Genomic DNA, 23,697 nt, shown 5'->3' on the forward strand with positions numbered 1-23,697 from the left:
TAAATAATTCATTAAAAAGAATCAGGTGACTGAAGGTAATTCATTGTGTTGTGGGAAATAAAATGTTTGGCGACAAAAAAAAAGAAAGAAAATTAAACAATTACCTTATAGTCTTGATCATGCTGAGACCCATTTCAACACAGCAATGAGCATGATCTTGTCGCGGCTCAGGAAGGCCAGAAACACAATAGTAGCAATCCCCAAGGATCTTAATTCTAAGGCAATGATGTTCCTAAAACAGAGTAAGTAAGAAAGATAAAAAAAAAAGAGTACTGAACTGGGAAAGTAGATACACAAATAAGGTGTGATTACAATTTGTAAATAAATCATAATATTATTTTAACCACATCATATCCACCAAAGCATTTATATCATCCAGAATATTAGATAAATGGTAGTTGATTATTTAAAGGGCCATGATACCCAAATGTTGAAACACTTGAAAGTGATGCAGCATAGCTGTAAAAAGCTGACTAAAAAATATCTCCTGAACATCTCAATGTAAAAAAGGAAGATATTTTATCTCAAAATGTCCTAAGTATTCACATCACATTGTAAAGGACTTTAAGCAGCAAATCAGTATGTCTATCACGGGACAGACAAGGGAGTGAGCCTTGTGCAAATTCAAGTTATTTCCCTATTCAGTTTAAGAAAGTTTACTATGAAAGTTAAATGAAATCTCATGAGATCACAGTAAAAGAGTTCATGGCCTCAACACTTCTGATGATGATTGGCTGCAGTTCATTTATTCCTTTTTTTTTTTTTTTACCTGCAGCTGGGCAGCAGCTGAATTATAACTTTATACACAGGACTTACTCTGCTAAGCTGAAGAGATTGTGAGGTAAAATATCTAACTTTTTTCATAGAGATGCTCAGGTGATATTTTCCTGTCAGCTTTTTACAGTTATACTGCATCACTTTCAAGTGATTTAGCATATGATTATTATGTCCCTTTAATATTCAAACAATAATGAGCTAGATTACACTTGGCATACTAAAGTTAGCGTGGGTCGTGATAAGCAATATCACAACTGTGCTTGTGCACATATTACAAGTTGAGAGTAAATGGGTGCACTCAAGCACAAACATAACTTGCTCTTATCAGGTTTGCACGACTAAAAAATCTAGCGTAATATGTACAAGGTTACATTTTTTTGCATCAAACCCAACATAAGTCCATTAAAATAAATTGCTATCCTCATATATAAAGTTTCTGATAAATATTATTGATATAAATATTAATATAATTTTTTTTAAGGACTACAAAGTATATGGTATATGACAGGGTTTGAAAATGTTGTCATCAGTGGAAAAGTGTCACAATAGAGCGAGTAAGCCTGAGGTTAAAATCAAAACACCTTATATAGCACTATATATTATATATATGGACATAGGATCTGTGTGTCTATATGTTATTAATATGATACAATAAAGGTGTTTTGATTTTAGCCTTGGGCTTACTCGCTCTATTGTGACACTTTTCCACTGATGACAACAACTGGAGTTCAAGCATCATCCACTTACCAAAAGTTAATGTTTGTATTTGAATTTATCATGAGGGATAGGGTCTGGTTGACTGAATTATCCACAGCTCGATTACCGCTGAATGGTGAGTGCATTGGTTTTCATAATCAATTTTGTTTGTTGGACTTGAAAATAATGAATATGAATATATATATATATATATATATACTGTGTATATATATATATATATATATATATATGTAAATATATGTATATACATGTGTATTTATGTGTTTATATATGTATATAAGTATATACATACATATATACACATGTATATGCATATATACACATCCATCAATATATACTGTGGAGCGCTTTCTACTTTAATACCTTAAAACGTACAATAATTTTTAATATTTAATAATGTCTTTTACTTTGTATCTAATGTAGTTTACACAACATTTAGAAGAAAATGTTCTTTTTATTTTTAAATATATATTTCTATATTTATCTGTATATATCTACATCTGTATGTAGTAATATATGTATGTATATATATATATATATATATATATATATATAGGTATAGATATATATTTTAAAAATAATTTATATATATAAATATATATATATATATATATATATATATATATATATATATATATATATATATATATATGTGTGTGTGTGTGTATACAGTATCTCATAAAAGTGAGTACACCCCTCACATTTTTGTAAATATTTTATTATATCTTTTCATTTGACATTACTGAAGAAATTATACTTTGCTACAATGTAAAGTAGTGAGTGTACAGCCTGTATAACATTGTACATTTGCTGTCCCCTCAAAATAACTCAACACACAGCCATTAATGTCTAAACTGTTGGCAACAAAAGTGAATACGCGCCTAGGTGGAAATGTCCAAATTGGGCCCAATTAGCCATTTTCCCTCCCCAGTGTCATGTGACACGTTAGTGTTACAAGGTCTCAGGTGTGAATGGGGAGCAGGTGTGTTAAATTTGGTGTTATCGCTCTCACACTCTCTCATACTGGACACTGAAAGTTCAACGTGACACCTCATGGCAAAAAACTCTGAGGATCTGAAAAAAAGAATTGTTGCTCTACATAAAGATGGCCTAGGCTATAAAAAGATTGCAAAGACTCTGAAACTGAGCGGCAGCACGGTGGGCAAGACCATACAGTGGTTTCACTAAGAACAGGCCTCACCATTGTCGACCAAAGAAGTTAAGTGCACATGCTCAGCGTCATATCCAGAGGTTGTCTTTGGGAAATAGACATATGAGTGCTGCCAGCATTGCTGCAGAGGTTGAAGGGGTGGGGGGTCAGCCAGTCAGTGCTCAGACCATACGCTGCACACTGCATCACATTGGTTTGCATGGCTGTCATCCCAGAAGGAAGCCTATTCTAAAGATGATGCCCAAGAAAGCCCGTAAACAGTTTGCTGAAGACAAGCAGACTAAGGACATGGATTACTGGAACCATGTCCTGTGGTCCGATGAGACCAAGATAAACTTATTTGGTTCAGATTGTGTCAGGCATGTGTGGTGACAACCAGGTGAGGAGTACAAAGACAAGTGTGTCTTGTCTACAGTCAAGCATGGTGGTGGAAGTTTCATGGTCTGTGCCTGCACAAGTGCTGCCGGCCTGGGGGCTACAGTTCATTGAGGGATCCATGAATGCCAACATGTACTGTGACATACTGAAGCAGAGCCTGATCCCCTCCCTTCGGAGACTGGGCCATAGGGCAGTATTCCAACATGATAACGACTCCAAATACACCTTCAAGACGACCACTGCCTTGCTAAAGAACTTGAGGGTAAAGTTGATGGACTGGCCAAGCATGTCTACAGACTTAAACCCTACTGAGCATCTGTGGGGCATCCTCAAATGGAAGGTGGGGCAGCGCAAGGACTCTAACATCCACCAGCTCTGTGATGTCATCATGGAGGAATGGAAGAGGACTCCAGTGGCAACCTGTGAAGCTCTGGTTAACTCCATGCCCAAGAGCGTTAAGGCAGTGCTGGAAAATAATGGTGGCCACACAAAATATTGACACTTTGGGCACAATTTGGACATTACCACTTAGGGGTGCACTCACTTTTGTTGCCAACGGTTTAGACATTAACGGCTGTGTGTTGAGTTATTTTGAGGGGACAACAAATTTACACTGTTATACAGGCTGTACACTCACTACTTTATATTGCAGCAAAGTGTAATTTCTTCAGTGTTCACATGAAAAGATATAATAAAATATTTTCAAAAACGTGAGGGGTGTACTCACTTTTGTGAGATACTGTTACGCCAATCTCTTTATGGGATGGTGGGAGCGGTTCCACGTCTTTGGAGATGGTAACCCCTACGTAACAATATCATCTTCTACGCCAGATTTATAGATGATCTTATCTTTATAATTGACAGTGAGGAACATACAGTAAATACATTTATTAATTAAACAATAACAACAGTGGGATAACATTGGTGGGAGAGCAAAATCAGGATACTATTTGCTTTCTAGATATTAGGATTACTGGTAAAAGTAATGGAACTATAGAGACTGATTTACACAGAAAACCTACATCAGGCAATACAATTCTAGAATATAAGTCTTGTCATCCAAGGCATACCTTACAAGGTATACCCAAAGGCCAATTTATAAGAGCCAAACACAACTGCACTATGGAGAAGCGTTACAAAGTACAGGCCGATTGTCTTACTACCAGACTTAAGGAAAGGGGTTATGACCCCAAGGTACTAGAGCGAGCACGAAAAGAGGTAGATAGTCTACCTAGGGATGACCTATTGAAATACCGAGATAAACAGAAAAGTATTGGAAAGAATATACAACAGAAACCAAAATTTATAACTATGTACAGTTTAGAATTTGGAGAAATATGTCGAATTATAAAAGAATGTCTACCAATGCTATACACAGATCCTGGTCTAAAACAGGTTATAAAAGATGGATGTGACTTTATTTCTAAGAAAGGGAAATCAATAGGCAATGTTGTGTCCCCCTCAGATTGTTCTATTAGACCCAATAGTTGTTGGCTTAAAAAGAGAAAAGGTTTTTTTAAATGTAGGAGAAATATATGTAAAACCTGTAATTATGTTACAGAGGGAGAAAACTGCATATCTACATATACACAAAAAACCTATAAAATAAATTTTTGCATGAATTGCAATACAACACATGTCATATACTTGTTGACCTGTAGGGGGTGCTATAAGCAGTATGTGGGGAGAATAAAGAGACCCCTAAAAGACAGGTTTTTGGCCCATATTAGATCCATTGAGGATCCGGAATCCGACAACCCCATTGCTAGACACTTCAGGGAATTCCACAATGCAGACCCTAACCTATTAAATGTACAGGCCATTGACCATGTGCCATTATGGAAAAGAGGAGGAGATAGAGAGGTAAAATTGAATACCAGAGAGATATTTTGGATATTCACTCTTAACACAAGTATCCCTCATGGCCTCAATTTCAGAAGGGACATAGATTTATGTGTTTAATTACCCTACTACTTATATAAATATACATTTTTATATTATTATTGTTATATACACTATTAGAAGGTATGATATGTATAATAAATTGTATTAGTAGTGTTAAATCTGATTGACAGAAAGCAAGACATTTTTGCATTGGTTTATATGGAGATTGTAAAAATAAGTGTATACACCTTTAATTGGAATGCCTATTTAAGGTGAGATGTCTGGGTCACCTGTGAGCAGCGAACAAGTGCCAGACGGCACGAAACATGTCTGCTGCAAGCTGACCCAGCTATCTGTCTGCTACAGGAGCTGCTATTGATGTACTGTTTAGTGCATATCTGTTTTTAATGTGGATTGCTTCAATAAAGTTTCGTTTTATGGATACTCTGGAGCCACGACATTTCTTCTTTTTATCTATATATATATATAAATATAGAAATACATATTTAAAAATAACATTGGAATGTAAAATATTCATAACTACCTTCAGATTTAATGCTTTAGGTCTTACACAGTGTTGGGTTAGCGCAAGCGATAAGTGTTCGTTGTTTTTTTCCAAAAGTGCACTCCATTGAATTCTATGGGGAAAAGTCAACGCAGTTGCGATATACAAAGTCTTGAAGTTCGCATGCATCTGGTTTTGCTCGCTTGCAATTTACCTTCAACTTGTAATGCAACCACTAACTCGCCCCTTTAAGTTTACTTTGAGCAGTGCTTGCGCGCAGGCCAAAAAATAAATTTAGCACGCCAATTGAAATATGGCTCAATATGTTTTTAAATTTACTTGGCAGCAGGAGAGGAACTTTTTTACCACTTTACCGTCTTAGTACAAATATTTTTGTATTATAATTTTTTTTATTAATACTCTAATACAAATTGTCTTATTACTGAACATGACCAGAAGGATTATTATGTAAATTGTGCTATACTGCAATTATTTGTGATTATTGTTTTTCTGCATTGATAGTGGTTCACATTTGATGCGCTAGATGTCATGTTTGGGGTACCTCTCACAACTATAGCAGGGACCTCTACTTTCCCAATCTCTACACGTTTGAATTATAATTAAAATCCAGGCCTATCTATCTATCATCTATCTATCTATCTATCTATCTATCTATCTATCTATCTATCTATCTATCTATCTGTCTATCTATTTATCTATGGTCCAAGTGTCCATTTAACTTTTTTATCTCTCTCTGGCTACCACCTTTCTCTTCTTCTCTCTATCTATAGATCTCTATGATTGTCTATTTAAATTTAAAAATATAAATAATCTGAACATTTTCTTTAAACACATGGTGGTTTTAGGTTTGCTCAGATATCAGAGTCTATGAATTAACGATATGCAAACAACATATTTTTGTGGCTTGTCAAGAAAGATAGTTTAAATGGGAATGTTTTCAAGATGCAAAATATGGCTACAAGATCACATAGACGAGCGTGTGCATTTCAATAATGGTTGTTCAAACTAATTATATGGCTCTAATCAGATGAACTGCCTATTTTCAAGCAATCAAAATATCAAAAAACAAGTGTGAGTTAAAAAAATCCCCTACAGTAAACCAGTCAAGTGAACGTTGCATTACAATAATATATATATAAAAAATTGACTGAGAAGTACAATGTGGACACAATCATTATTATAATTATTTATTTTGCAGAAAACAAACTCATTAACTAAAACAGACAGCAATTAGGAATGCTTCATTAATACGAACATAAAATGTTCTTCTTTTCTTATTTTTTCTAATTTTTCCTTTTAATTTGTCAGTTGTCAGTCTGTTGTAAAATTACAGTAATTATCATGCAATTATCCTAAAATAGATTATCATATAATTAACCACAAAAATGCTATTCCAAAGTATTGTACATGCATTTTCTCATGGAAATTATGTCACATTCATTGGTTTGCTATAGCAACTGTAAGCGTTCAAATGAATAAATACAATAACAACAAGTATACACAACAATCATCAGGCCGTTCAAATAAATTATGCAAAAATACGTAATACAAAATAGGCCGTGTTTGTTACTTTGTATTGAATAAGATGTTAAAGTTGGTACAGGTAATTCATCATTGGGTTACATCTTGTTATGAAACTTATATGAACAAGAATATAATATATTAGATATGTGCAATTCGGTACGGTTCGATTCGGAAATTCTGAAAATTCTGAAAATTCTGCGAATTAAAATACTGCCGAATTTCGTGAATAAATCCGAATTACTTCGGATTTATTCGGTAAATTCGGATGGCCATGGATTACACTAGTATTGTACAGTATATTAGGTTATATCACTCTGCTATGGGTTACACCTAATATACAGTACATAATACTAGTCTAATCCCACCTAACACTTATCGAAATTCCGAATTTCCGAACCGAATCCAGCCGAATTTCTTCGAATCCGAATGAATCCGAAACAAACTGATTCAAAATTTTCCAAATTCGAATCGATCCGAACCGAACTTCGAAAAATTCTGAATCGATCCAAACCGAACCAAACCAAATTTTTTCGCCATGCACATGTCTATAATCTATAGTAAACTATAAAATTATACTTCATAGTTTATATAGAGAGTTTTATTTCAAATTTACTTCTATTAAATATTTTTTGTCCACTTGGTAACTTAGGTAGACTCATATCGTGTTTAGTATTTGATGGCAGCAATGTTGGCAACAATGTTATATGTTGTGACAAACACTGCTGCCATAGAGGGAGCATGCTCTAGTGAGCATATCCCTCATCAAAAGAACACCAAGATAATTAAGCAAATTTGTTAATGGAGATAAACTGCACAGTTTTTTTTGTTTGTTTTTTAATTGTATAAACTATCTGAATATTTAAAGGGAGATACAACCCAGAATGTCCCATTCTTGATAAAGACACAGGCATACAATAATACAAAAAAAAACATGTTTCAATTTACTTCTACTACCAAATTTGCTTCATTGTCATGATATGTCTGTTGAAGAAATATCAAGAAAGGTAGTGTGCAGGGAAAGTGCTGCTAACTAGTGCTCTTGCAAATGTATAACATTCTTGCCAAACTGCTGTTATATACGGCTGAAGACCTGCACGTTCCTAAGCTTACTATCTTGCTTTTGGATGCCAAAAGAACAAAGGCAATTTGATAATAAAAGTAAATTGGAAAGATGCATGCATTGTCTGAATTATGAAAGAAATATTTTGGGTTTCCTCTCCCTTTAAAGTATTTTTTACTTTATTGTCGGTGGAAATTACATACCTTCCACCTGTTCACAGAGGGGAGGGGACATGTGGGTAATGGCCCGCTTATGTTTGTAGGAGGAGACACAACATAAGTTGCAGGGCAGTGGGTGCATTGTGGGGGAGTCAGTGCAGTCCTAGAAAATGGGACATTAGCCAGATGGGGAAGTTGGAGGAGGGACAGTTGGCAGACATCACAAACCCTGATCATTCTGCAATAACCAGAATAATTGAGGTTTATGCAATTACGCATTGCACAGCAAAAATAAATGGTTTTTAAATAGTCTAACAGTGTAATTTGTTGTTTAGCACAATTTACACCATTTTGCAAACCGTGAGCAATTCGGAGAAACACCCTTTTAAAAGTCTAGTGGAAACCATTTTCCCAGACTTTGATGTGGTCAATTATAGACAGATGTAAATGAGCTTGTGCTGTTAGCCAACCAACTAGCCACTCTGTAGAATGCTTCAGGCTTAGGCACATTTTCACCACTTGCTTTAGTGTAAAAAATGTGTTTTGTCCCACACTCCCTAGAGACATCAGATATGTGATGTCCTTTTTAGCACGATGGGAGAACTCTGAGTGAAACAAGCACACTTTCAGAGGGATTATATAGCAAAGGAAGGACAATTACAAATGAATGGATACTGCGATGTTGCTTTACTTTTCCTTAATGAGATATTTTATTCAGAGAGTTGAAGACTTTTTAAAAAAAAAAAAAACTATTGTCAAGTATAATATAAAAGTATAACACCACGTATAACTGTAATGTATAAAAACTTAAAGTGATGTTAAATCCAAGCGTATAACAAACGCTAGGATTTACCATCACTAAAAATAAAGTGAAGTTTAAGTAATCCGATATGTACAAAAGGGGCAAAACTCACGCTTTTTTTGCCGGTGCACATCGCTAAACTCAGCATCTCCGGCCACCCACGTCACATCGCTCTCCTTTAAAGGGACATTCCAGTCAAAATATAATTGCACTTAGATTTATTGCATTTTTGAATAGAAACATATTTTCAATATACAAGTATTGTCAAAAATGCTTCTGTTAAGAGTTATCACTGTTTTAGTGTTAACATTTTTCTCTGCATGTGCATGTGAAGTATAGCTAGATATTTTCATTGCACCCACATTTTAAATAATGCAGCTGCATAGATAATCAGTGGGGCTTGTATCATGTCAGCAAATAACAAATTGAGTCATTACCAGATGGTACAAGCACCTTAGGCTCACCGAACAAGTGTTGTGTTTAAAATGCTGGTGCACGGTGCATACTTAAATACACTTTTGAAACAGCTATAACTTTTATTAGAAACCTTTTTGCTAATGCATGTATAATACAAAAATGCTTCTTTTCAATACAGAAATGCACCTATGTGGTTTCATATTCTGGCTGGAATATCCCTTTAACGAGGTGATGTTTTCACCTCTGAACCAATAGCCGTGCGTGTCAGCTATTCTGTATTCTAGCATGGCTATTGGTTTAGAGGTCACCTCACTGGTAGAAGAGCGATGTGCCATTAGCGTCTGGGCCCCTGAGTATAGTGATGTGTGGCAGCACATTTAGTGTGAGTTTAGCATCCTTTTTTAAATACCTGATCATTTAAACTCCAGTTTATTTTTAGTGATGGTAAATCCTAGTGTTTGTTAAACGCTCGGATTTGCCATCACTTTAATTATGTTATAATAATAATAATAAAAATTAAGAAAATGACATTATAGAATAAATCGATATGAGATATATTAGCAAAATATGATCTGATGGAATTAACAGCTTTGTAACTAGATAAATGGTAAACCTTTAGAAAAATAATTTTTATGACCCTATAATAATGTATAAATCAGGTTGGACTATTTATTTGCAGAATCCAAACTGTGAATAAATACATGCTTTCCTCAAAAATGGTACATTTCAATACAATGTTTAAAAAAGTTGTTTCCTGTGGAACTGTTTTGTGAAATATCTAAGCTAACTTGCTCTGTAGCTCACTGATTAAGTTCTTATTTTTAGTCATTTAAGTAGTTTGTTTCCTTCATAAACAAGACAGAGGCATGAAGATTGAACTGAACCTGTCCGCATTAAAGGGACATTAAACATACTATCGATTGCCCAACACTCTCTCTAAAGATGCCATAAATCAAATTCTCTAACCTATTTGTTCTTCCAAATGCTGAGAATTGCCCAAGCCAGGTATTGATTTGTATAAATGTGTTTAACATATCTTTGAATGATCATCTGCTGTAAAGTCTGCTGTCCCAAAAGAAGATATAAGCCAATATTCCAATTCATTAGAGGAGGAATACAAAAATATTTTATGCACAGTTTTTGGTTCATTTCTAATTCTTTTAAATGTATTAGAAACAAGACTGTTTGAATCCATAAACCCTCCTCTTACATGTATGAAACTACAGGAAAAGTTGTTTAAAGGGACATGAAACCCAAACATTTTCTTTCATTATTCAGATAGAGAATAAAATGTTAAAGTTTCTATTTTACTTCAGCCATCAAATTTGCTTTGTTTTATTCTTTGTTGAAGAGATACCTAGGTAGGTAGCTTGTACATGCATGAAACGCTTCATGACAGGAAATAGTGCTGCCATCTAGTGTTCTTGCTAATGTATTGCATTGTTGCAAAACTCCATAAAGTGCTGCAGACACATACAATTATGAGTTTACATCCCTCCGTTTCAACAAAGGATAACAAGGAAACAAAAAAAAAATTGATAATAGAAGTACACTGGATGGTTGTTTAAAATGGTATGCTCTATCTGAATCATGAAAGGAAAGAAAATGCTGGGTTCCAATTATTGCAGATTGTTAATTTAATTATTGAATATTTTCATCACAGCTGTATAATTTGGAATAATCTTAAATATAAATAATTTCTTATATACAGGTACATGAAAATATTTCCAGCTTTTGTGAATTTACGTGGGTGTTAGGATTACAGTTGTTATCTGAACAAATAAAAAAAATGTGATATGTTTCTATATGAAGTGTAAATAATTTGTACTGACATATCAGGTGAAAGGTCAAAATAACACATTCTAAGCTATATGTTATAATAATTTAGCTTAACATGAACACATATCTGGCACACAAAAACAAAATGGGGGGGGTTACAGAATATGTGAAACCATAATTGTTTTACACATTGGAAAATGCTATTTTATATATTAGGATACTCATATGAAGGCAAGATATGGAAGCAAGTGTCACACATTTTACAGGCAGATTTTGATTTGCTCATAAAATTCCTAAACACACTGAAAAATGTTTATGGCTTATTTCCACTTTTATATAATTAAACAATTAATATTAAATATATGACTTGGTTAAAAGACTTTACAGATGAAAACTAGCCAAAATGTAGAAAGAAATTAACAAAAATATAACATCCTCTACTACAGAAATATGACTGAATTTGTATCACACTAAAGTAATTAATTAATTATTAATTAAATACATAATTAAACAACATTGCAATATACATTTATCATTATTATTATTATATTTGTTTTGCTGAAAAAACATGTTGAGTTTGTGAGTCATATGGAGCCTGGTGATCAAATTACTGGACCCAGTTACAAATACTACACAGCAGTCATGGTTTTATGTGGTGCTGGGAGTGCTATGCACCTCAAAATGCAGGTTTTGCATCCCCGTTGAGCTGCAAATGTTCTGCGAAGCAACCCCATATATTATGTGTTCTGCGTCTTTCAACTTTTTCACCACTTTTTAAGTTCTAGAACCGCCATCGTTACACAGTAATTGCTTAAAGCAGTGCACAAACCCATTTACAGTTAGTTCTAATTGATCGTAATCAAGGAAGATATGTTGCAGGTTCAGGCAATATGCAGCATTTTGCCTTTTTAGAGAGTGTGACAGAAGAAAAAAAAATATAGTAAAAGCAAAGGTATTTTAAACTAAAATCAAGAAAATAAATAATGATTGTATATAGAAATGTTTTTTTTATTTGTATTAATTAATACTTTTATATGTAAGACAATTATCAGTTTTTTTTTATTATTTATATTTATCTTTATTTATTTTATAAAAGTATAGCAAAGAAAGAAGAAAAATATCCATATCAAATTACAAATACAAATACAAAGAACAGACTAGAATTATCACACTTCATAATAGATCGGGATCAAATGTCTTTTTCCAGAATGCCCAGTTTATTTTTTTTGTTCTTCACATAAGCACAAATGGAGCTTGAGAATCCATAAAGTTTGATGAACTGCATAAACAGGGTATAAGTCTTCTTAAAACAGTTTGTTCAGTGGGCAATTGGAGCTAACTCTCTTCTGAGTTTAATTAGAAGTCTAAATTGTAATCAGTCATTTAACCGTCCGCTATTATTTAACAATTAAGAAAAGAAGGAAGGAGAAAAGACAAAAGATAGAATAAGATAATGTCCATCTATACTTTGAAGCTTGCTATGCTGTACCTATGTTAGAATTCCGTGAAACTGTCACCCATAAGATTGGAGTACGCTTATAGGGAAACATTGGCTATCAGTCCAGGGCTTGAGTGTTGTCATAGTAGTAGGATTCCCAGAGGAATAGTATATCTTGGTATAATGATAGTTGGCCTATTCTGAGATAATGTAGCCTTTCTAGCAAAAGATTTTTGTTAACTAAATCTCTCCATGCCAATGTTGTAGGAATTTGTGTTGATTTCCACCCTCTTGGAAGCAACTGATCAGGATCTGGAATAGATGCTTTCTTATTTTGCGAAGTGATAGGGGGAGGATGGCTCAGCATTATTATTTCTGGGGATGGAGAAATATTTGTATTCAAGGTTTTATTAATGCCTTTGAAAATCGTGGACCAGAATTTTTGAATATGTCTACATTCCCACCAAATGTGTGAGATATGGCCCTGCTGTGTGCAGCCTCTCGAGCATAAACCTGAGGATTTTTTGAAGATATATTTAATTCTGGCTGGTGTCAAATACCACCTCATTATTATTTTAATATTGGCTTCTTTTGCTTGAGCAGAATGGCTAGAATGACACAAGTATGCAAATCTGCGAGCCCAAACGTTCGGGGCTGTGTTTGTATTAAGTTATCTGTCCCGTCTTTTTGAGTATGAGGGAGGGGAAAGGAATTTGATAAAATGAATTTTTATAGCTTAGAGATCACCTTTTTTGTAGGCTCCCTGGATATGCATAACTGCTCAAAAGGGTGTAAGAGAATGAGTTAAATCTTTCTTGTGCTTATTTGAAATTATATAGTGTCTCATCTGATGAGTACGGAACCAGGACGACAGAAAAGGGTGTTCTAGAGAGTTAAGTGGGTGGTTAGTTTTAATCTTATTGGAACTGTCTAGTAGTGAGTGCATAGGAAGAGAATGTAGGAGGTCTGGGATAAGGGAGTATTCTGGCAACATGCCAGGTCCAAATTTTGGATTATTTAAAAGAGTGTTGAGTGGAGAGTATCTGGAGGAAATTTTGTTGGGGGATTGCGGATTAGTCTCCAGTCTGACCAGGTTTCATTAGTGATAGAAGAGGAGGAAATTATACATTTATTGAAAAACGCAGGGTTTCAACATAGATCTTGTAATTTATAGGAGACAGATAAGGCGTTTTCAATGTGGATCCATCTCCTAGAGCTGGGTCCATCAAATCTACAACAGTCCGAAATTCTCTGTAGATAGATCGCTAATTTATAGGATAGGAGGTGGGGGACTCCCAGTCCACCTTCTGATGGGATTTTGAAAAGAGTATTTTGATTAATTCGGGGTGGTCTACGTGGCCAGATATAGTAATTTATAATTTTTTGCAAAATGGCAAGGTCTTTTTGAACACCAGATATTGGAACCGTCTGTAAGATATAAAGGGCCTTTGGGAGAAGGGTCATTTTTACTGCCTGAATTCTGCCTAACCAAGATATGTTTTTAGGAAGCCAGGTGGACATGAGATCTTGGAATTCTGAGATTAAGCTTCCATAATTTTATTTCCGGAAGTCTGTTTTGTCTGGAGTTATATGTATTCCTGGGTATTTAAGATATTTTTTCTGTTGTTTGAGAGGGCACGTCGTGTTTAATAGGTCTAATGATTAGTGAGGGAGGTTTATGGGTAGGTACTCCGACTTGGTCATATTGACTAGAAAGTTTGACAGTCCCGAACTGAGTAAGTTCTGAAATGGCTATTTGTAAAGAGGTGAGGGGGTTTGTGAGTGTCAAAAGTAAATCGTCTGCGAAGATTGCTAGTTTATAAGATTGGTTATTGATAGGGATCCCACTAATTTGATTGTTGAGTCTAATTTTCATGGCTAGTGGTTCTAGGGACAAGACAAAGAGGAGTGTAGATATGTCCAATCTAGGCGATCAAAAGCCTTTTTGGCATCGGTGGACAAGAATATGGATGGGGTTTTATTTTGTACGACAAATCCTAAGAGATTGAGTACTTTGACCGTATTATCTTTAGCTTCTCTATGGGGTACAAAGCCTACCTGGTCTTGATGTATTATTGTTGGTAAAATTTGGTTAAGGCGAGTGGAAAAAATTTTGGCGTAGAGTTTTAGATCAACGTTGAGCAATGAGATCGGTCTGAAGTTCGCTGGAACGTCTGGGGGTTTACCAGGTTTAGCTATAACAGATATATTAGCTTGGAGCATATTGTCTGGGAATTGTAGGGGTTCTAGTATAGAATTGAAAAGAGACGTTAGATGTGGTATTAGGTATTTTGCGAAAGTTTTATAGTATAGGCCTGAAAAACCATCGGGGCCTGGTGCCTTATTTTGCTTTAACTGTTTTATCGCTTCTTGAATCTCAGAAGCTCGTATAGGTGACTCTAATTGTTTGCATTGATCTGAGGTTAGCTGCGGAATCGGGATTTTATCTAAGTATTGGTTACACAATTGATAATGTGCTTGATAGTCTCTAAGCGGAAAAAGATTGTAAAGTTTATGATAGAACTCTTTAAATTCTTTTGCTATGGTTTTAGTGTCTTCTAGGTGCCTATCATTGTTAGATTTAATGGAATGAATATAAGTTTTCTGTTGTTGTCGCTTTAGGGCTCGAGCTAATAGTTTCCCCGGTTTATTTCCCTCTATAAAAGTTTTGTTGGAGATGAAGTTGTTGTTTTTGTGATTTAATCTGAAGAATGGAGTTTAGTTTCTCTCTTTTAGTTTTAAGGTGCTCTGCGGGGTTAGAGTTATGCGCATAATCTAAATTGGCTATCTCCTTAGTTATGATGTCTACTTCTTTTCTATTTTTCCTGTTAATTTGTGCTTTGGTCTTAATAAATTCCCCTCTGATGGTGCATTTATGAGCATCCCAGAGAGTGGTTATATCAGGAGAAATATGATTTTATATGTTTTGAAAATTGTTTTATTACTTTTGGGTCTAATAGCATAGATTCATCCAATCGCCATTGAAATGGTCATAAGGGAGCAGAAGGCCAGTTTATGGTGCAGGTGACTAGCGAGTGGTCTGACCATGTTGTGTATTTTATACATGAGAGTTTCGTGTGGGAGAGGATCAAATGATCCACAAAGATATAATCTAATCTGGAGTAGCTGCGGTTTGGATGAGAGAAAAAGGTAAAATCCCTTTTTTTGGGATTAAAGTACCTCCAGGTATTGTGCAAACCAAGTAATTTAAGCTTTCGCCATTTATTGCTAAGGTTTGGAGTTTTAACTCTGTTGTCTGGGTTCGAGCATTCAGTTGAGAGAACCAGTGGGAAGTTCATGTCTCCTGCCATAATTAGAGAACCTTTGGTTTCTTTAACGAGTAAATCTGCTATTAAGGCAACAAATTTGTCCTGATGTGAATTGGGGGCGTAAATATTCACAAGGGAAACTGGTTTCCCATATGGAAGGCCTTTCAAACACAAGTACCTCCCATCTTTATCTGAGATTGATTGCGTTTTAGTGAATGGAACTGATTTATGAATTAGAATGCTAACATTAATTTTTTTATTTGGGTTGGTGCTGTGAAAGTGTTGAGGATAAAATGAGGAAAAATATTTGGGGGGATTTCTTGACTTCAAATGGGTTTCCTGGAGGAATAAAATGTGACCTCCTCGTCTATGGAAATCAAGCATAGCCATTCTCCTTTTATTAGGGCAATTTAGGCCTTTGGTGTTTTGAGTAAAAACAATAAGTTCTTGTGGTGTGTGACTACTCATACGTATAGAGTGAGACATGTTTTGATATGATTAGTGATGTGATGATCAGTATGTGTTTGCAGCATGGGTATGGCTGATGGACAATAAGTGAAAGATGAGAAGAAAAGAAAAGACATAACAGGAAATAAATTTCCTAACAGATACTTAATAAGTAAAAAAAAATATTTTTCCTAAAGGAGTAGAACTCGAGTGAGAACAATATAACTACTGTGAGGGTTAAACATTCAGTAACTTTTAATATAAACATCTAACATTAAACTTTAACCTTCAATATTTAACATTTAACATGCATGGCCCTACCCTATATTTGATGTTGTTGGTAGAATCACTGCTCAGGAGAGCATTGAAAGATATAAAGTGGCCTATAAAATAACTGTACACAAATGAAAAGTAAATACCAGACATATGGTTGTTGAAAGGACATGTTGGACCTCAGTCATATAAGAGCACATGGGTCAAAAGATACTCCGACCATATGGTGCCCTCCATGGATTATGAAGTCAATCAGAGAGGTTGTAGAAATATCAAGGAGTTGCTACCAATACCACTCCTTTTCCGTCTGCTGATGGGATGAAGGTGGGGTGGATTTTCGTGCTTTTTTCTGAGTAGCCTGTTGCCAGACCTCTCTTTGTGGCAGTGGGGAGGACTTCCTTGGTCTAAGTTGATCTTCCTGACGTTGGGTAATTTCCTCTATTTGAGGAGAAGGAATGTCCAGATCTTTGCAGATAAATGGTATATCTTTGACAGATGAGCAAGTAAGGCGCCTGCCCTTCCATAGAATAATCAAGTGAAAAGGGAACCCCCACCTGTAAGGGATATTCATCTTCCTCAGGGACATTGTAAGTGGCTTAAGTTCCCTCCATTTTGAAAGAGTTCTTTGAGAGAGGTCTGCATACACTTGTATCTCCGAGTTTTCATTCTTGATGAGCCGTTGTTCTCTCGCTAATTTCATTAGTTCTTCCTTCACTTGAAAGTTGGTGATGCGAACAATGACATCTCTTGGAGCTTGGCCTGGTTGAGGCTTGGGGTGCAAGGCCCTATGGGCTCTATCAATGTCAATTTTTGATGTAGATTCCTCTTGTCTTAGGGTGCCAAAGAAATACTGAAGGTATTGTTCCAGATCTGAAGGTGGAATAGTTTCTCGGATTCCTCTGAGTCGGATATTGTGGCGCCTGCTTTGGTTCTCTGCGTCGTCCAACTTGTCTTCAAGTTCAGAGATAGTTACACCTTGATATTGTATAGTATTATGAAGGTCAGAAATAGCCTCTGTGTGCAGAGTGCTTTCCAGAGATTCAACTCTGTGGTCTATTTCTGAAATGTCTTTTTTGAGATCTGATATTTCGTCTCTTATACACTGTTTGACTTGGGATATTAATGAGGAAAATTCTTTTTTAGAAGGAATAGAATTGAAGAGGGCTGTGGGCAGTGATAGTTTCAGAGGTTTGGTCGCACTTTGAGTCAGAAGAACTGTGATAGGAGGCTTGGTCTGGCAGGACTGCTTCAGCAGGACTAGTGGCTGAAGTCTAACTTCAGGGTCTTGAAAAAACTATTAACAGTATGGGCTGAGATTTTCAGCTGCTTAGCACTTCTGCTAGGTTTGCTGCCTTTTTTTGAGACATTATTAAATAGGTGCATATAACTCAGGCTTCACAGTCACTTGCAGCAATTCAAATGTTATTCAATCAGCCTAGTTTATGTATAGAACGCCTGCAGACAAAAGCATGAAATTTCAACACAAGTAAACCTTCTCTCTGGGTTGAATAAGAAAGTGTGAGAAAGTGAAGTCTCTTTTAATTCATATGAATATACTCTGATGAGTGATAGAAAGCTCAGATGCTCTTTTTAAGGCCGCCTTTAGCTATGAGAGTGATGGTAGAGACTGGTAGATGTAACTGCTGTAGTTCTAAAGATGCAAAGGTGAGTTTCAAGATGTCTGAGGTCGGAGCTAATACATATTAATTATAGCTGCATTTTAGCTATTTATGTTAACATCTGTGATATTGTGACTCCCACTATACTGCGTAACAGGTCTTACCCTTCTATAGGTCCCATCTTGAAAGTGCATGTTCAACTACAGAGCAGGCTGCGGCCTGCACGGGATCAGACTTAGATTCTGTGACCACTCCGGAACAGCTGTGTTTGCTGACTGCCGATGGGTGAGTGGATCGGAGGTAAGGGAGACAGTGTTATAACGCTTGCAAGTCACGGCAGGTATTTGGGATCAATGTGTTGAGACCTCATTGTTACGAGGTGATAGCTGTTTACCAGCGTAACGGAGCAGGCCCCAGGGGGTTTAGTATGAGTCAGAGGTTCCAAAATTTCAGGCAAAAGTTTGTTAGTTCTATTCTGCGGAGTATGCTGTCACATAATTGCTTACAAAATGCCACAATATGCAAGATGGCAATTGTCTAAGACGTTCTCACACGGATAGGGCTCAAGAGCTCAGTCAGAAAGCAGCCATCACCCAGGCGGACTAGCTCCACCCTCCAGACAATTATCAGTTTTATGTCCTTTCAAGGGGCATGGAGGAGAAATACAGTACCAAAAGAAAATTTACCATAACATTTCATTTCTTTCATGTAAGAGGCAAGAGTCGATGAGCTAGTGACGTATGGGATAAACATTCCTACCTGAAGGGGGCAAAGTTTTCCAAACCTCAAAATGCCTATAAATATACCTCCCACCTCACTCATATTTCAGTTTTACAAACTTTGCCTTCGTTGTAGGATGGTGAAGCAAGTTGTGCTTGATTTCATCTGTGAAAGGTGCTTTTAAGCATTTTGAAGCCCAGTTCCTCTCAAAGTACAGTGTTTGTCTGAGGGATGTGAAGGGAGTATTTACCTAATGATGCCATGTTTTCACCTATGGGAAATATATTCTAAGGCTATCTGTAAATTCGGTCATGGGGATTCATCTGCCACCTCCCTTTACAGATCGACATTATACTCCTCTACCATTACCTCTGCTGATATTTTTCAGTACTGATTTGGCTGTCTGCTATATGTGGATGGGTGTCTTCAGGTAAGTATATATCTTTTTCTAAGACACTCTCAGCTATGTTTGGCACTTTATATTTTTAAAGTTTTAAAAATATATTGCATATTCTATGTTTATTTCCCTGTGCAGTCTAACAGTTTCAGCATGGAAAATTATGTTTGGGAGAAATTTAGTACATTTTTTTCTTACCTGAGGTTCCAGCTAGTTGTAACTTCGGTCTTGTTTTATCAAATTTTCACGGGCAAATTAGGCTTGCGATGGCACAAAATGCTTCTATGTACTGCGTCATTCTTGGCGCAAATTTATTTGGCACAAAGGTTGCGTTTGTTGTGACGTGAGTCATGTAAATTCTTGCATCTTTGTTGACGCAATTTTTTTTGGCGTGAAGTCGCGCCTGTTACGATGCAAATCTGTTAACCTTGGCACAAAAAGTTTTCTTCTCAGCATTTGAGTCATCTTTGTTGGCGTCATTTTTTGGCGCCAAAAATGTTGTTATATTAAGTCTCTCCCTCTTTTGCTCTCTGCTTTCATTTGTTACAGAGGGCTATGATATTTGCTTTTGTTTTTCATATAAGCATTTTTACCCATTCCTGAAACTGCTATTTTGTGGAAATTGGATAGTTTGTTTAAATGTTATTTTTTCTTTTTTGTTACATTTTTCAAGATGTCTCAAACTGATCCTGCCTCTGATGTTACTGTAGAAACTGTGCTGATTGTACCCAATTTTTACCAAAGCTTAGTGTGTATATTATTTAATTAGCTGATTTTATTTCTTCAGCTCAAATATGTGGCACTTTTTATGTTTTATTATTCATACTGATAATGTTTCTATAGTACATATACATCTACTGTTTTGCCTTCACAGTCTAATGTACATGATATTACTGTTGATATAAAGGATTATATTGCAAAAGACATAGAGAAGGCTATGACTGCTATTCCACCTTTAAATTAACGTAAATAATCTCTCCTAACTTTTTATAAACCTATGAAATTTGTATTGATCATACTCTAGTATTTCTGCCGGTGTGGTTTTCTCTGACTCAGAGGATCCTATTTCAGAAACTGATTTTTATAAATTAAACTTTCAATTCAATGTATTCATTCTTTATTAAAGAAGTATTGTTTACTTTGAGTATTGAGGAATCTAGTCTTCTTGATAACAAGAATAGCAAATGTTTGAATTATGTTTATTCAAGCTTCTGAGGTAACTCTTGATGTTTTTCTTATTCCAGATGCTATTTATCATATGTTTAGTAAGGAATCTAAACTTAGTGCTTCTTTTTACCTTTCTTCTGGGTTTTAAAAGCTATATCCTTTACCTATGGCTAATTTAGTGTTTTTAGGTAAAAGTCCCTAAATATGGGGCTATTTCTTCTCTTGCCAAACGTACTTCTATCCTATGGAAGATATTTCTTCTTTTAAGGATCTTTTAGATAGGAAGTTTGTTTCCTATCTTAAGAGAAGCATATTTACATATTGGCCATGTTTTTAACCTGCCATTTTTATGGCTAATGTTACTGCTGTTTCAACTTTATTGGGTGGACAGTTTAGTTATCAGATCTTGATTTGTCTAAGCATTGTTCTTTTATTTCAACATGCTAATCATTTCATTTATGATGCTATATTTTATGTCATTTTAACTGATATTAAATCTTTGTTTTTAGCCATTTTTACTAGAAAAGTTTTATGGCCTAAATCTCTGATATGGTGTTTAAATTTAGACTACTATCTTATTATTTTAGGATAGTAATTTTTTTAAGATTTTCTATTGGATTTTATTATCGCCTCTATTACTGGGGGAAAGGGAGTCTTTTCTGCCACATGTTATGAAATCTAAGGGTAATTTTTAAGCTCCCAATTGTTTTTTCATTCACTTAAGGCCTCTGGCTCTGATTTTAGATTTTTTTCTGAATTTGAAATATTCCAAGCCTTATAATTAAACTAATTTCGGCCCATAAGACTGCATGAAGGTGTGGCCTTTGAACCAGTTCTACTGGTGGGGCAGATTAAATTCATTCAACACATTTGTACAGTTTCTGTTCAAATCAGTGGATTCAGCATATTGTTTTCTCAGGAGTATCGAATAGGTTTCAGAATAAAAACCTCCCAGGGGAAGATTATTTTCCATGTTATAACAAACCCTGTGAAAGCTCAGGTTTTTCTGAATTGTGTTTAAGATTTAAAGATTTCAGGGGTGATGGTTCCAGTTCCTCTGCAGGAACGGAGTTTGGGTTTCTATTCACATCTATTCATTGTTTTAAAGAAAAAATTTGTTCAGACCAATTCTGGATCTCTAATTTTTATATCATTTTGTAAGAGTCCCAACTTTTAAGATGGTGACTATAGGGACTCTTCTACCTTTCTGTTTAGCAAGGTTACTTCATGTCCACAATAGACTTACAGGACGCTTATTTTCAATTCATTCAGACCACTATTGTTTTCTGAGATTATCTTTTCTAGATAGGCATTACCAATTTGTCGCTCGTCCTTTTGGGCTAGCAGCAGCTCAGAGATTCTTTTCAAAAATTCTTGGTGCTCTTCTTTTTGTATTTAGAGAGCAGGGTATTGCAGTGTTTACTTATTTGGATGATATTTGGTACTAGCTTTAATCTTTTCATTCAGCAGAATCTCACTTGAAACAACTAGTGTGGTTTCCTCAAGACATGGTTGGAGGATCAATTTACAATAGTGTTTCATGATTCCTTAGACAAGGGTCACCTTTTTAGGTTTCTAGATAAATTTTAGTGTCTATGATTCTTTCTCTGATAGACTAGAGACAAATGAAGTTAATTTTAATTTGTCTAAACCTTCAGTCTCTATCTTTTCCTTCAGTGGTTATGTGCATGGAAGTTTTTGGTCTCTGCAGCATCAGGTGCGATAATCTTTGCTTGTTTTCGTTTGGGGCCTCTAAAGCTTTGCATGTTGCACCATAGGTGTAGGGATCATTTTTAGTTATTACAATTGATATACTTAAATTCAAACACTTTTTCTCTCTGATTTGGTCGTTAGACTATCACCTTATTGTTCAGGGGGCCTCATTTGTTAGTCCCTACCTGGACTGTATTTTCAACAGATGCAAGTTTTTCAGGTGGGGGAGCTGTCTGAGAGTCTCTGACAGCACTAGGGGTTTGGAAACCTCAGGAGGCGAGATTACCAATCAATACTTTTACATTTGTTTTTTAAACAGACAATATCACAACAGTGGGATTTGTCAATCATGAAGGAGGGACTCACAGTCCTTCAGTTATGGAGAAAGTACCTTGGATACTTTCTTGGACGGAATCCAACTCTTGTCTAATTTCTGTGATTCATATCTCAGGTGTAGACAATTGGGAAAGGGATTATCACAGCTGTCAGACTTTATATATGGGGGAGTGCTCTCCATTCAGATGTGTTTTTTTCATCTTGTACAGATGTGGGGTCTTCCAGAAATAGATGTAATGGTCTCTCATCTAAACAAGAAGTTTTCCAGATTCTTTTCCAGGTCCAAGGATCCTCAGGTGGAGATAGTGGATGCTCTAGTAGTTCTTTGGTTTTAACCAACCTGCTTACATTTTTCCCACTCTGGCTCTTTTTCTAAGGGTGATCTTTAAGATCATAATGGAACAATTTTTATGTGTTTCTGATAGATCCAGCTTGGTCTCTGAGGTTTTGGTATGCGGACCTTGTCAGGATGTTCAGTTGCCAGCCTTGGCCACTTCATTTAAGGCCAGAACTTCTGTTTCAGGAGTCGTTTTTTTCCATAGGATCTCAGATTTCTAAAGTTGAAGGTTTGGAAATTGAATGCTTAACTGTTTAGTCATAGATGTTTCTCTGACTCAGTTATTAGCACTATGATACCGGCTTGTAAGTCTGTTTCTAAGAGATTTTATTTTCAGGTTTGGAAAACCTATATTTTATGATGTTCAACTCATGATTATTCTTGGCATTCTTTTAGAATTCCTAGGTTTTCTCAGTTTCTTCAGGTTGGTTTGGATTAACGTTTTGTCTGCAAATTCTTTGGAAGGAAACATTTTCTGCTCTTTCTGTCTTATTTCATAGAAAGATTGCTTAACTTCCTGATATTCACTGTTTTGTTCAGGTTTTGGTTCATATTAAACCTGTTTATAAATATATTTCCCCTCCTTGGAGTCTTAATTAAGATTTTTCAAGCTCCTCCTTTTGTGTCTATGTATTCTCTGGACATTCAATTACTTTCTTGGAAAGTGTTTTTTTTTTTTTGGCTATCTCTTCTGCTTGAAGAGTTTCTGTATTATCTGCTCTCTTTTGTGAGTCTCTTTATCTGTTTTTCTATCAAGATAAAGTTGTTTTGCGGACTTCATTTACATT

General features: G+C 35.5%; 1 protein-coding gene across 1 annotated transcript in view; it reads right to left on the reverse strand.

Annotated features, from left to right (window-relative positions):
- Positions 1–23,697, reverse strand: part of ADCY8 (adenylate cyclase 8) — a 937,503-nt gene that overhangs the window by 331,364 nt on the left and 582,442 nt on the right. The window contains exon 5 of the mRNA XM_053715945.1: positions 105–232. Within this exon, the coding sequence (XP_053571920.1) occupies positions 105–232 (128 nt within the window). The remainder of the gene's footprint in view (positions 1–104; positions 233–23,697) is intronic.

Source organism: Bombina bombina, chromosome 5 (genome assembly GCF_027579735.1).
Source record: "Bombina bombina isolate aBomBom1 chromosome 5, aBomBom1.pri, whole genome shotgun sequence".
In the NCBI taxonomy this organism is placed as follows: Eukaryota; Metazoa; Chordata; class Amphibia; order Anura; family Bombinatoridae; genus Bombina; species Bombina bombina.